The sequence below is a fragment of the Meriones unguiculatus genome, chromosome 4 (genome assembly GCF_030254825.1).
Source record: "Meriones unguiculatus strain TT.TT164.6M chromosome 4, Bangor_MerUng_6.1, whole genome shotgun sequence".
Taxonomy (NCBI): Eukaryota; Metazoa; Chordata; class Mammalia; order Rodentia; family Muridae; genus Meriones; species Meriones unguiculatus.
Genome location: NC_083352.1, coordinates 125,464,676 through 125,480,222, shown reverse-complemented (window position 1 = coordinate 125,480,222; position 15,547 = coordinate 125,464,676). Strand labels below are relative to the sequence as shown.

The 15,547-nt window shown below is 49.2% G+C and overlaps 1 protein-coding gene across 2 annotated transcripts in view; it reads right to left on the bottom strand.

The window, feature by feature from the left end:
• Nol4l (nucleolar protein 4 like) overlaps positions 1-15,547 on the bottom strand; it is a 119,958-nt gene that overhangs the window by 50,787 nt on the left and 53,624 nt on the right. For both annotated transcript variants that reach the window (XM_021639709.2, XM_021639708.2), the window contains exon 4: positions 9,922-10,031. In XM_021639709.2, the coding sequence (XP_021495384.1) occupies positions 9,922-10,031 (110 nt within the window). The remainder of the gene's footprint in view (positions 1-9,921; positions 10,032-15,547) is intronic.

Genomic DNA, 15,547 nt, shown 5'->3' with positions numbered 1-15,547 from the left:
TGTCCCCTGATCTCCACACATACTGCTGCACACATATGCACACACAAAATAAACAAATAATGCAACAAAAGATTTTAAATGAAAACATGTTTGTCTCTGTCCACTTAGGGGGTCTGAAAGAGAGGATGCTCCAACAGCAAGCACACTTAATACCTCAATTTTATTTTTAGTATGACTCTCCAGGAGGAAGAAGCAGGCTCTCTGGAAAAATGGCTGGTTCTGGAGCTGAGGCACAAAAGATGAGATGAGTTGCAACATTGTGGTGCCAGGGGAATCATGACAAACCAAAAATCAAAGCAGAGCCCAAACCAAACCAACCAAAGAAAGCAGACCCAGAGGGGGGCACACTGAAAGGGTGCAGGAGCTAACAGGGAAGGTTCCCGGTGGTCCAAATTGGAACAAACTTGACTAACAAAATGGAGGAGTACTGCAAATAGAATATGAAGTAGGCAGCCAGATTCCCATCATGAGACAGACAGAAAGGACAGAAAACTGCATTGCATGGGAAGCCACAGCTCTTTTAACTCCTTCACTGTCCCTCCTCGAGAACAGATAGGACAACTTTGGGGAACAGACCTGGCAGACACTGCTTCAGCCAGGTGCGATCAAGGCCAACATCAGATAAATGATGTTGATGAACAGAAGCTGGTATGTGACATGAGGAAAGCAATACTCTCATGTGTTCTTGCTTGGAATGACCATAAACATTACCGTTTATAGTGAGAACGACACCAGAGAAAAAACAAAATCCCACAAAGCACATGACCAGTACTCATCACAACTGTCAAGGTCATCACAACCCAGGAAAATCCAGAAAAGTGCCACAGCCCAGGGGAGCCTTAAAACACAGGACAGCTCAGTGTAATACTGTATCCTGGATGGAAGGAACTGATGAAGGCCTCAGGGAGGATAAATACACTTTGACTTGAGTTAACAGTGTATCAATGTCAGCTCCTGAGACGAGGCCACTGTAACAAGTTGCTAAGAGTTGAAACTGCTGGCAGGCTAGAGGAAGTGTGGGAATCTTCTCATCTCAATTTTTCTGTAAATCTGAACATAACAAACATTATCTATCACAAGAATAAAAGTACTAAAAAGAAAAACAGGGCTGGTGTTATTGGCTTTTTTGAAACTCAAATGTAGATAGTATTAAAGAAAGAAGGAAGAAAAGAAAACCGGAAGAAGAAAAAGAGAGTGAATCTGAGCCCATAAAAAATGACAAGCACACCCAGCACAAGAAAGATCAAAAGATACCCGGCCAAAGATGAGGGAAAGAGGCAGTGGCCAACCCTGGGGAAACCCAGGGAAAGCAAATGCAGTCATGGCATGCTAATTGGGTCAGCTACAAATACTACACGCACAGAAATAATGTAAATAATGAATAGTGATTTATCCGAATAGAGGGAGATGGGCACACTAGGAAATGGAGGAAAAACTAATGAGTGTGCTCACAAGAGAGTGTGAGGGCTTCAACCCTTATCTCCACAGCAAGAAATTCTTAACAATGACAAGGAAAGCCAAAATCAAAAGAAAAAAACAAAACAAGTGCTAGCAGTATAAACCTGTTATTTAGAAACAAAAGGAAAATAGAGAAGAGATGGCTGAGGGCTAGGAAAAGAAAAGAGGCCATCTATGTTGAGAACAGAAACTGGAGTGAGCAGGCTGGGGCAGTGTCTACTGTTTTCTACATGTTTTTTGTTTTGTTTTGTTTTGTTTTTTCTCCTGCTAAAAGTAAAAACGAATACAAATAAACAAACACATAGAAAAGACAAAAGGCCTCTAGAAAGGAAAAAATTTCTGAGGGCAAGCTGCCCTGGGGTCAAAAGCAGTCCCGTCAGCACATCCCCATATGCTCCAAGGACCACACTTGCCTGGAGAAATCCACACAGCAACCTTGGCCAAAGCTTTTTGTGTTTCTTCCTGCAGCTCAAACCCTCCTCCAGGGCCAGAGATTTACTGAGGCAGAAGATTCTAACAAAAATGTGGCTACTAGTGTTCTGGGCCTCCCAAGGCAGCAAGCCGAGCTCCCTTGGCTTCATGACACAACAGGGGACAAGGGGCCAATCTCAGAAGCCACAGAGAGACCAGGGGTGAGGCAAGAGAGGAAGCCAGCAGGAACAGCAAGGTCTGAAGGTAAGGGCATGCCCCCGACCCAGGCACAAATGAGCCCAGAGAAGAAGGTGAGGGTGGCCTGGCCAAGGCGCCAGGTGGTCACAAATGCCTCCAGATCACTTTTAAGACACTGACTAATGAAAACCAAATGTGGTCAGAGACTGAGGAAGGCAAAGCCAGACTGAGTGTCACACTACAAAGATGCTGGCTCACAGCATCTAACCTCTGACCACCCCCCACACCCCCTGCAAGGGCTAGCAAAGGAGAAGGGGTCTCTGATCATCCCCAGAAAAGTTGCCTGTCAGCACTGGCACATGGCACTTTCCAACTATTAACATTTATTTGCTTGGCATAATAGCAACACCCCCTCTTGCTCTACTTCTCATTTTCCTTTCTGTATCCTTAATAAATATATCATGTGAGTAACAAATGGTTAGATTTTGCTCTTAAAAAAAAGTGCCCTTTGACCTTCTTTTCTCTATGGAGGAATTTAACCCACTCACACTAACTGTGATTTACTGGTGTTTGGTCTTGTTCCTGTTAGATTTGGTGTTTTATGGGGTTATTAAGGAGCCAACCCAAGGCCTTGTGGGCATTAGGCAAGCTCTCTACACAGCTTCAGCTGCAGCCCTGGTCCTCATACTTTCTAGTTGTATCTCTTCTTGTTCTTGACCCACTCTTGGGTCAAGTGAGCAACATTCACTTCTTTTATTTTCTCCACTGGCATAGAAGTTCTAATTCTACTCTCTAGAGATTGCTCCTTAAGGAGACACCCACAGAGGCACTTGCTCTTGCAGAGAGCCTGGGCTCAGTTCCTAGCACCCACATGGAAGCTCACAACCATCCTTAATTCCAGTTCCATGAGATCTGGCATCCTCTTCTGGTCTCCATTTGCTACATGCAAATGGTACACAGCCATACATGCAGGCAGATACTCATGCACAAAAAATAAATCTTAATGAGAAGACCACCCAAGTGCTCACACACTGAGCATATGTGGAAACTTTCCCACTAATGTTCCCAAATTCTCACGTGACCTACGGAAAAAAAAAAAAAAGGGAGGACATCACTGTCTGAGGGCTCCTAACTCTCTCTGCCCAAGGCAACACCTAAGAGCCAGGCACATTTTAATTCACTGTGACCCAGGGACAAGGATTCTCCTTTGGGCCTGCCATTTTCTTGGGTTATTCGTATCAAAGAGAAGGGTGAAAAAGTTTATGAGACAAAAAAGAGTAGGAAGGGCTCAGAGGAAAAAAACAAACAAACAGTGTCCTGTTTTAATGCTACCCTGCTTCAAAAAATAATTACAAAGTGACATGGTTGTGGGGCTGAAGAGATAGCTTAGCAGTTAAGAGCACTTGGATGTTTGTGCAGTGGACTTGGATTTGACTCTTAGCACCTAACTCTAGTTCCAGAAGATCTGATGCCCTCCTCTGGCCACTGTGTGCACTGGATATATATAGAGCACGCGCGCACGCGCACACACACACTGCATATATATACCCACAAATAATAATAAATTAATTAAAAATATGAGTGATATGATGAGAAGTACTAGCAGTTCAAATGTCCATCAATGGATGGATAGATGAAGGAAATGACAGTCCCATACAAAGAGATTTTCTCAGCTGTCAAAGGATGAAGATATGGTAATAAGTCAAAGCAGCCAGGCAGGGCAAGACACTACTGCCCGAGGCCAGACCTATGAGGGACCTGCAGCAGCCAAAATCATAGAGACAGAAAGTAGAACAAAGGTTTTTCAGGGCTGGAGAGGCATGACATCGCCCTTTTATGGACAGAGGGCTTTGTTAGAAGTGATGAAAAACTCTGAAAATAGGGCTGGGGAGACGGCTCGGTCAGTAAAGTGCTCACCACAGTCCATAGGAAAAAGCTCCACTTGGGAGTACAACCACAGTAAGAGGAGGCGAAGACAGGCTGGGGTCTGTGGTCCCCAGCCTGGCTTACTCAGCTAGTTCCAGGCCAGTGCAGCCCGTTCTAAAAAAAGGTGGTGATGGTGCTGGGGTGACACCTGAGGAGTGGCATCTGAGGTTGCCCTCTGGCCTCCCCCACCAGCTCATACTCCTCTCGCTCTCTCACGCCTGTGAGACAGAGTATGTTGAGGCCACTTAACACATTTAATAGTGGTTCAAATGTGGCATGTGCCCGCCACAGCCTCTCCCCACCCCGCCTTTTTGTTGGTTTTGTTCTCCCATTTTCATGGGTTCTTCAAGGAAAGGACCATCTGGCCTTGAACTTACTATGTAGCTGATGTTGACCTTGAATGTCAGAGCCTGTTCCCCAGTGCTGGGACTGCAGGCGTAGGTCACTGTGCCTATTCACTGTGGCACTGAGGATTGAGCCCAGGGCTTCATGCATGCTGGGAAAGCACTTTATTAGAGTACTATGTGAGCTACAGCCCAGCCCTTACATTAGCTTTTCTTTTAAGTGAATGTGGTGGCTGAAAGGCTAGGGAGGTGGGTGGGGGAGACCGCTCAGTGATAAAGATGCCGCTTGGCCTGTGTGAGTCCCTAGGTCCCATCCCAGTACTGCAGATAAGAAATAAACAGCTTTAGAAAGTGCTTCTAATGTGCCCAGCCCAGTGCTTGCTGTGTTTTACATCACTTGGCTTCCTCACAAGTGGGGGTGGAGAGATGATTCAGTGGGGAAAGGTGGCCGCTGCCAAGCCTGACAATGTGAGTTCAATCCGAGGAGCTGCAGGGTGGAAGGAGAGAGCCATGTCCTGAAAGTGTCTGATGACCTCCACACATGCTGGGGCACACAAGGCCCCTCACCACACAAAACAAACAAATAAAGGAGGAGGAGGCTAGGGAGAGCTTAGCCAAGAACACACGCTGCTCCTCCAAGGACCCACGTTTGAGTCCCAGCTGGTGGCTTGCAGCCTCTTACAGCTCCAGTTCCAGAGGTGCCATCTCCGGCCTCCCAGGCACAGCGCAGGTCATACACCCACACACAGTTAAAAACATACAGTTACAAACAGTATCTTAAGAAAAAACCATAAAGAAAGTGTATGCTTCTGACCTTCAAGTAACTAATGAACAAAATGAAGGACGGAGAAGTGAAATGAGTTGGCCAAAGCCACACAGCTTACATGTGGAGGATCTGTGGAAGACCTACAGCCAGCGTGAAGTGGGGGTGGTGGTCTAGAAGCCAAGAACAGTGGCAGCTGCTTGCTTTCTACGGAAGGAGGGAAAACCATCTGAAGACCCCAAGTGAGCCTGCAGGTTCCAGGTGTGTATACCCTTCGTAGACGTAGGTCTGGTCTTGACCATCCATCCCCCAAGACTCAGAGAATACTATAGACCAGGAAGGAATGAAAGAGAGGGAGGCAAAGGTTAATGGCAGCAAGATGGTGCCCCTAGCAGGATGTATTGAACAATGGAGTTCTCATTACACCACTTCACACTGCTGTGAGAACAGTAAAACCATTAGCAACATTAGCACTGCTGGGAGGAGAGGCAGGTGCTGACAATCTTCCCTCTGGACAGAACATTTAGGGTGTGGAGACAGAGCAGAGGGGCAGGGCTCAGCCTCTGCTTCGGTGGAAGGAAGTTGGCACAGGGGAGGGGCAAGGTGGCTCTGATTCCACACGTGACACCCATAGTAGAAGCTACCCTCAAACACTGCATCTCGGGAGCAATCCTGACAGCAGGGGCACCAAGGCACATGGATATCTTGTGGATACTGTGGCAGTCACAAGCCAGAAGTGATGTCCATTGGTGCCCCCACCCTCACTAGGTTCCTCTTCCTATTTTCTAATTTTCCATATTGAGGCAGCTCTCAGTTTCCAGGCCAAACCCACCCCTTGAAGGTACTGGCTCCCTCCGCTTTCCGCCCAAACACCCTTGTCTAGCCGGTGTTCTATCAGACAGGGTGGCAGGCTGGTGGGTGGCCAGGTTTGGGAATGGAAAGGACATGGGTTTCTAATTATTTTAGTGGCTGTGACCTTGAGCTAGTGCTCAACTTGTCTGAGCCCTGAGCCTTAAATGTGCAGCATGAGGATGATAAGCAAGCCTGTAAGTTCTTTGGACAAAGGGTCAGATGTATGACACACCAAACACAAGAGCAGGCGCCCAGTACACTGTCTCTTTAAGTGGAAACTTCACCATCCAGAAGGTAAAGACTTACAACAGGGGAATCAGCAGCAGAAAAGTGGAAAAAAAAAAAAAAGGTGGTTGTGAGGGGCTCAGGGGTGGGGGTAAGGGTCAGAGGGTGGGATGCAGAGCCATCAAGGTGCTCCTGGGATGGGTGGAAGTGGATGGGGTGGGGAGGGGATAATGAGATCTTTGCCACTGTTCTCTCCCCTTTGTGCTCTTGTGGGAGGGTGTCTTGTTGTTATTGGTTTTTCTACAGAGTCTCTGTGTTATTTAATTACAAAAGAATAAATAAGAAAAGGTGAAAGGCAGTAAATGGGTGATTCTGTGACAAAGAGATATGACACAGTTCTCAGTGCCTTGAGCATACCCTGGAAGGGAACTTGGAAACTGACAGGTCTGTCTGTACATACTGGTTGACTCAGGCCCACAGTGCAGCCTGCATCCCTCTCTGGGATGTGACCTTCTCCTGGAAGGCGCTCAGCCATTCCCTGAGAGTTCAAGGCTCACCACATCTTGGTACCCTGCCTTCTCTAAGAAGGTGACTTTAGCAGCCTAGCGAGGTGGTGCACTCCTGTGATCCCAGCACTCTGGGAGGTAGAGGCAGGCAGATCTCTTTTTGAGGCCAGCCTGGTCTACAAAGTGATTCAAGGACAAAAGAAAGAAGGAGGAGGAAGAGGAGGAGATGAATTATTTATCTGTATAAGTGAGGCTTTGGTTCTGTGTTTCTAGAAGACAGTTCATGAGAAGCTTTTGAACCCAGGCTGGCCTTGAACTTGAGATCTTTCTGCCTCTGCCTTCCAAGTGCCAAAGATTACAGGCATGGTCCACCATACCTGGTAGGAGATAAAACCTTTTATAACAATATACCCCATATTTTCAGCTTATTGTAGCCACTTTGATGACAACTCCTGAAATTTTCTTTTCTTTTCTTTTATGTGTGTGTACGCACAAGTGTGTATGCACAGCGGTGGGGGAGGATTGCCAGGTGCCAGCCCCTGGTATCAGGTTTCCATATTTCTTAATATCTTATATAAAGAAGGACTAAGGTCTCAGCATATTAACTTCAATCAAACACGGTGACTGACCAGCTGCAAGAAAATCCCACCTCCTCTTCACTGATCAGAACCGGGTGAGGGTGAGCATGCACGCCACCTCCCTCTTGTCTCCTGGACGTGAAAGGCTGGAAAACCCCAAAAGGAATGATTGGGCTGTTGCTCCTCCCAAATGTGTGATCACGCTGACATTATCTATCCTGCCACCCCCACCCCCCCAGTTACTGGAGACTGTTTTGCTTTCCTCATAGCTCACATTAGCAGCTCACAAACATTACAGGTGCCAGCTGTTGGCACTCTGTAGTCAGAGTGATGAATGAAACTTTGTCTAGAACCCAGGCCAGGTAGGCTTTGGACGACAAGACATCAGCTTGTCCTAAGGGATCCCCTCTGCCTTTACTGTGTGAGGAAGAGGCTACTAATGCAAGGATACTTTTTTTCAGTTTCAACTCAAGCAGAAGCAGGGAAGACTTCTGGCCCTTGGCCCCTTCCTTGCTGTTGTAGATAAACAATCTACAGCAGCGTGATTGCTCCTTTTCCCTTATGCCAGCCATAAAGCAGGTACAATGTTGCCACTTGCTGCTGCAGAGACCAAGGTCTTGAAACTCCTTGCTGGTTACCTGGGTTGACAAGTAGAAGGCCCAAGGAAAGATGGATTTTGCTATTGCTTCACCTGCCCTTTGACCCCCGACCCCAGACAGGGGAAGCTGGCTATTCTGAGTCTCCCCACTCCCAGCCCCGGGGGCAGCCAGATACCCTGAGTCCTTGGGGACAAGGACTCCTGCATCTTACTGTGGGAGCAGTGTGAACCTGACCAGGACGGTCAGTCCATGAGCTTTGGTTTGCTAGATACCTGCCCACGTGTGAATCAGAGTTTCCCCTTTTCCCTCAGCCATGGCACTCCTCATGTTCTGCTCTAGCACACAGCCTCCATAAGCAGCTGGCACAGGCTTTGTTCCCCTTTGACCATAGATAGGGCCTTTGCATAGGTTCCTCCTATGGTCGGGAAATTTTCTTTCTTTCCTAACTAATGTCAACTGAGGCAAACTTTCCTGTGGCAAGCCTTCCCTGACTCTGCCACAGACCCTCCACTGGACACCGAGTGCCCATTTACGGTATATCCTGGAGGACAAGCCTCACAACAGCACCACTGTGCCTGATTGTCACTTCCTCAATGCCTACAGCTGTCTGGGAGGCACAGTGTCTGTCTCCCACGGGTGAGGTCCCCTAGGAAGGCTGCTGTTTGCTCAGCCCCAGAGCTGGCTCACAGAAAGCGCTCCATCTTTGTTAACTTCCCTCACCACCACCACCCTCCTCTACCAATGCGGGGGAAACTACAGAAAACAATTCTAAACCAAATAAAATCTGACAGGATTCACGGAACTGAGGTCACATCTGCACACCACACTGACCACACTGGCTCCAGCAGTGACCCAGATCCAGCTGCCTGTCCGAGGAGAGAGGGCCATGTGGCACTGCTCTCAGCTGTCTGTGTGGTTTTTATGCCCAGCTCTTCATATCTGAGAAGTGACAATGTGGGTGGTTATAGGAAAACTAAGGCCATGATTCCTCCTCCTCCTCAGTAGTCATCAGAGATCTGCACAGAGAGGCTGAGATCTCCTAAGATTTAGCAACAGTGATACTCTGAAACTGCCCCCCCCCCACACTGCCTTTGACTGCAACTATCTTAGGAAAGGTACTGCTGGGGGCGGGGGGACACTGATGCAAAACGTTGGCCTTCCACAGCAAAGCTGGCTTCCTTCCTTTAGCCTCTGGAAACAGGGGATGGGGTCAGGGGCAGCTCTGCAGGTCAAGCCAAATAGCCCAGGCCCAGCTGCTGCATAGACTTCCCCTGCACGAGGCTCCTCACTTCCAAAATCCCCACCCCACCCCACACACACATGTTCACATTGTCAAGGAGGCTTTGCAGTGCAAGACAGCATGCACCCAGAGTTCTGACCTGGATTCTGCTTGGAAACAAGCACCCCTTCCCTTAGTTAAGCCTTGGGGACTTGATATCAGCAGAGGCGGGGGAACTTGAGATGAGGCGAGGAAGGAGTGCCCTGATTTTGTAGCAGCTGAGGGAAAGGACAGTGTTCACCCAGATTTTCTTTGAAAGACAAGCTATTTGCTTTGTAAGAGGTTAGAAAGTATACTGTGTGGGGAGACAAGTGAGGAGGTGTGTTTCGGAGTTGGTCTGCACGGTTCCTGACAGCCCTTGGCAAATTTCATCTGGGAGTCTTGGACAACCACGGAGCCCCAAAGCCTTATCTAGCCTGGGCTACCCATCTTCCTGGCCTGTCTAGGAGACAGCAATGACAGAGGCCACCGGCAAGCAACCAGCAATGCAACAGACAGAGGGGAGGGCCTGAGAGTCAAGGTCCGTGATTCTAGAGCACCCCTCCCTTGCAGGTCCCTGGGAAAAACCTGGCAGAGCTGAGTTTCCAGGTTTAAAAAGATATTCCAAGAAAGGGCATGCTCCCACCCTCTCTTCTGATTGTGGGGCCAGATGACCACGCAAGAATCTTTTTGATTTGCCCCTGTTTCTAAAGGCTGCTGTGGACCCCCAGTATTGGAAAGACTCAGCCACAGGCAAGCAAGGTCAGCCTCCTGGTCTCCGGGGAAGGGAGCAGCTACCTTACCTGCTCCTGAGAGTTCATCACTCGCAGCTTCATCTGTTTCAAGTAGGTGGAGGTGAGGGGCATGTTGTAGTCAATAATGCCAGATACCAGAGGGGATGGAGGCTCATTCTCTGCAGAAGAAAGAAAAGGAAACCTCTTTCAGTCTGTGCCAGGGGTGGGAGTGGAAGGGGAAGGTTGTCAATTCTCCATCTATGTGGTGTGTAGCAGTGATGAAAATGCTTGCCAGGGGGGCTGGAGAGACAGCTCAGAGGCAAGGAGCACTAACTCCTCTTCCAGAGTACCTGGGGTTCAATTCCCAGTATCTACATGGCAGCTCACAACTGTCTATAACTCCAAGATCTGACACCTCACATAGAGGTACTTACAGGCAAAGCACCAATACACATAAAATAAAAATAAATTAAAAAAAGAACCAAACAAACAAAAACAAAACAGAACAACAACAATTAAGTGCCAGTTTTTAAAACTCTAAGACTTGGCTACCTGGTCACATGGGGTCCCTGTGACAACCATGTGGCCTGCAACAACCACTTCTCCCAGGCAGGACAAGTGTGCTTTGCCAGGGCACAGCTTTGCTCACTCGGGCCCCTGCCAGGACCCTGAAGGCATTAAGTTTCCACTCTGGCCAAAGTCAGCTCTTCCTGGTAAACACCTGCCTCTGCCTGTCCCACTCCAGCCTCAGCCCCATAGTGTTCCCCTCAACCCCACCCCAGAGCACCCTCTGGGACCAGATGGCTCACAGATCTGAGCCAGGCGCCCAGTGTCCTCCACCCTCCCAAATCCTGGTGCTTCCATAATCGCATGCAGAGGAGGATTTTTCCTCCTGCTTATTGCTCTGTTGTCCTGAGGATCAAAGCTACGTGTGTTCTTTTTGTAGAAAATCTGCAATGTGTGGAAAGATGTGAAGAAGAAAATTTAAAAGCGTAATTGCACCAAGCAGCCTTGGCATATGCTTCTGTTTATTTTTCCCTGTAGTTTTCTTTTCATACTAGATATCATAATGTGCACAGAGAATTATAGTTTGCTTTCCTCTAAAAAAAAAAAATGGTGTTTAATTAAGTTATTTATTTTGAGACAGGGTCTTACTTTGCATACAGCCCAGGCTGGCACTGAACTCATCAGCTTCCTGCCTCAGCCTCCTGAGCACTAAAGGTTATTTTTTTCCCCTAAACATTTTGCCATGAGTATTTTCCCATAATTTACCTAAGCCATACTCTTAGGATGGTTAGGTACGGGCTAGTGTAGCCAACATTGCATGGAACATCTCTGGGAATGGGTACCAGTCTGTTTTCTGATCTTTTCTACCAAAGAATTATTCTAAGAGATGAAATGGGTCGAAAAGTGCAGACAGCTCTTGAGCGCTGTTCAAGGTGCCGGGGACGCCATCCCAGCCACCTATCCGCCAGGCTTCTCGTGCCCACACAGGCCTCAGGCCAGGCTGATTTCACCTTTCACACTTTCCAGCACAGGGTCTCCATCTCATCAAAGGGTCAGGATCTGAGTCCAGAGATGTGGCAGCAGCTACCTGCCATGCACAGCCTGCCCACCTGTGTCACCCCCACAGCCAGGAGACAAGCTGAGGGGAGGCAGGTGACAGGGCCAAAGTGCAGAGGCGGTTTGCTACACTTACCCCCCCAGAGCCAGCACCCAAACCGAAGAGGCCTCTGCACCCAACAAACACTATGCCGAGTGAAGAGACCACAGGAGGACAAACACTGTGTGAAATGTCTAGGAAGTGTGAACACGACGAGTCTAAAATGGCTCAATACAACATTACTAAAACAGTTCATTTTCTAAGTATTTGACCAGAAAGAGAAAATTGCTCTGATGGGGGCAAAGTTACTCCAGGAAGGAGCCCTCCTGTATGGCTAGGGAAGAAGCAGCCTGGAAGAGACAAGCCCCAAACCAGAATGGGCCCAAGACTTCTGTATACGCTTTTTTGTAGTGACATGTTTTAATGGATTTGGATAACTGAGAGGAACACATATTTCAAGGGCACCAAACCCTAAAACAGGTGAGAGGGAAGAAGTTTACTGTTTTCCCTCTAAAGCTCTCAAGTCTTACTTGCATACTAATAAATTATATCTAAAAATGTTTGCAGGCCACCTGTGGGTATGATACAAGTCTATACTGATGATTCTGACTCAAAATGGTAGCCATCAAATCCATGCCCGCCCACTACAAAGAATGTAGCATTATTAGTGCCAATCAGTCACTTGACTGTGTTGCCCCTGGCCTGCCTTTATACTCCCTCAAGTCTCACCTCCAGGCTAAGCTCAGACTACACTGACTGTGTGCAAACACTGCAGATGTTGGGGAAGGCTGGTCTTTATACCCCACCTCTTCTGAGTGGGTCAGGGAATCCTGTGCATGTGGGCCTAGCTGGCTCTTGTTCCTCCTTTTCGTTAGACCACCATCAACCTTGCCTTGGCTTCCTCAGCCCCAGGAAGCTTCGGGGCCTCCCTCTACCAAGACTTACTGGGTTGGAAGCAGCACATTAGGTAAGTGATTTCAGGGACACTGAGATGGGGGTCATAGACTGGAGCCATGTTTCTGTCTCTAAACCATGGTGTTTCTGGCTGAGAAGTGTGAATTCACGTTAACTTCCTCCAAATGAGCTTGCCTAGTGTGAAGCTGCTAAACAACGTGGAGGCTGTGAAGGGCCACACACCGTCCAATGGCCCTCATCATACAGGGGCTCTCTGCACTTGGCTGTCCACACAGGCAAGATGTCCTGATGTAGCTTACATCATACCTGACTGCCAGAGCTGCTTATCAAAAAGCACTAACAGAGCGGGTGACAGTGTGGCTTACGGGGAAAACCCCAAAAGGACAGTGACCAGGATGGTGATCTGGGAGCAGAAGGATGGGTCTTCCTGGTGTGTGCTCCCCAGCATCTTTACAAGGCAAAAGATGCTTTGGGGGCCCAAAAGAGTCCAGGAGTGCTCTGGAAGAGGTGGGCAAGATGCCTGTGGCAGGGAAGCAGGCAAACAGAGCTGTCAGGGAACACCTGCACTGGTGGACCACGCAGCACCTAGCCTGTCAGTTCCAGGAGTAAGCATCCTGTTGGGGTAGCAGGGCCAAAGGGGGCAGGGGATGTTTCTAGTGAGGAAGGGAGCCATGGGCTAGCATGAGAGGTCAGTGCTGGATCACGACACTGAGGAGAATGGCAGAAGGGCTGTGGGAGCCCCCATGAGTTCGGAATATGGTGAGTGGAGAAACAGCAGAAGCAAAGCCAATGGCAGCCCAGGGGGATGCTCACAGGTGGAAAGGGTGCCAGGCCAGGCAAGGTAAGGCAAAGTGTAAACAGGAAGAGGGGGAACCGCTGGCTGCCTGGGCCGGGTGATCCTCTGTGCCAACACATGTGGTGATCATGTCCAGGCCTCTGCAAACAGCCTGATGCTACATCATTGGACACTGTTAGCTGGAGAGAGGAAAGTTAAGAGTCATCATCAACACGGAGGCTAAGTGGTCCCCGAGGCTGCTGGGAAGAAAGGCCGAGCCACCAAGCAATGTTTCCGCACCCCCTGCCAAGGGAAATGGACCAAGTGCTAAGCCCGATTCTCTCGGGCTTTGAAAAGGATCACAAACTTCAGCTCTGCCCAGGATAGGACAGGCCAAGACAAGCTCAACGTCCATGGTGGATACCAACAATACCTGTCAATCAACAGATTCCAAAAGGGAATGGTCTTCAAATTCTCCAGGTACCCATTCTTACAACCTTTTGCTTAAAGAACCCCTTAGTCCAGAGATAACAGAAGTTTCCAGATAGTGTTGGCTAGGGGTAGGAGAGCTCTGTTGGGCACTGGAGGGCATGTGCCATGCGGGGCAGAGAAGCCATGAGGCCAGGCAGCCTTGTGGAGTTCAGAGCTGGAAACAGAACAGGGACCCCAAGCATAGGTTGGAGTCAGTGGGCAAGTTCCAAGGGCCCCGCCGCAGAGTGAGTGAATTTTCCGTGTCTGCATCACTCATCACTCATATTTACTGCTTAGCATGAAGGGGAAGAAGGGGTGGAGAAACGAGGAGGGGAGAACAGGGTGGGATAGGGTGTATGAGAGTCCATTAGAGCCAAGAAGGCCCTGGAGTGGTTCAAGAAAGCTTTTGAAGAGTATAAAAAACTTGGAGTGGATTTCTCAGCCAAGGAAACTGAGCGCTACTTAAGGGCTCCACACAGACCCCAAAGCCCCAGGAAATGGGTGCTGGCAGTAAGGCCCCTTCTGTGCAGACAGAACGACACCACACAGAAAGGCTGTGCAGCTCCCACTGCCACACAGTAAATGAGAATGGGGAGAGGAAAGGCCAGCCAACAAGGCATGAGAGAAGTGAGCAATGGGCAGGGATGCATCTGGAAAGCACTAGAAGGGAGGGATCTAGGGCCAGCTTGGTCCTAGGAACTGCGCATTAGTCTGACTTGGTGATTCGCTTGTTCCAGAGGGAGGAAGTACAACCTGTGTTGCTCATTGCCTGCTCAGAATTTGCAACCATGTCACAGTATGTTGTCACAGCAAGGAAAGCAGGAATGCACCTCAGAGATTCCTCTGCCCAGGAAGTCAGGCTGGTCTGAGGATCAGTTCCCATGGAATTGGTGGGAGAGGCTGTGGTGTAGAGGCCCTGGAATCCAAGGACTTCCAGACCGTCTGCAGTTTGCTTTGTTTATGCTCCTTGTGTGAAGTGGGGAGCTGGGGACTGCTGGGCCCCACTCTTTGCTGGGGCCACTCTGCTTCCTCCTTTTCTTTCCAGCATGAGGCCAGGAAGCCAGGCAGTCTCCCAGCAGCCCCAGAGGAGACTCCATCCTGTCCCCCGTCCCCCTCCCTCTCCACCTTCCTGGGACAGGAATAAGAGGCCTGCCTCTGGCCAGCGGGAAGGGAGGGCTAGCAGGCAGGGATGCAACCCGAGGGAGCACAGCGCAAAGAGATCTGACCTTGGGCTCCTGTCAGGGAGAAAGCTCACCAGAAGGATTCTGGGGCTGATACCTCAAGGCCATGGAGCAGACAGGGAGCCTTTTGGACGTCAGAGTTCTTTACTAGAAGTCCAGAAACCAATCTATGTTGCTCAGGGTTGGGGTAGGCACTGCTGACCTTACCTTTCTGACCACTGGCTGCAAGTCTAGGGGTAAGAGGAAGCCATCTGGCCTGAGCATCATAACTTAAGTAATGGGCCCATGTTCCCAAGGTATCCACAGAGCTCCAGGGCCCTGCAGAGTGGGCTCCTTTTATGTATCTGCATCACCACAGCCCCCAGAGGAAGGAATTCCTTCCACTCTGTGGCTGAGAAAGTCAGTTCTGCTTCCCTCTCTGGGGAGGTGGGAGAGGGAAGCTTGGATGAGTGGTTTTACCCAGCACCTCCTTGGGTCTTGGTTTCCTTGGCTGTATGCCAAGACTGACAACTCATAGCTGTTATGAGCAGAGATTCTAAGACAGGTTCCTTAACCTGCTGCAGAACACACAGCACAGGAACAGAACCGCACACCAGATCCCTGTCCTGGAGCCCACTCTCCCAAGCATCTTTATGTAGTCCTCTCTTTACGGCAGGAAGGTCAGCTGCCTGGGACTGAAGATAGGCAGGAACCTGTCCTCTTTCCTGTCAAGATAAGGGCCAGGAGAGAAGCTGAGCACACAGTCCTCAT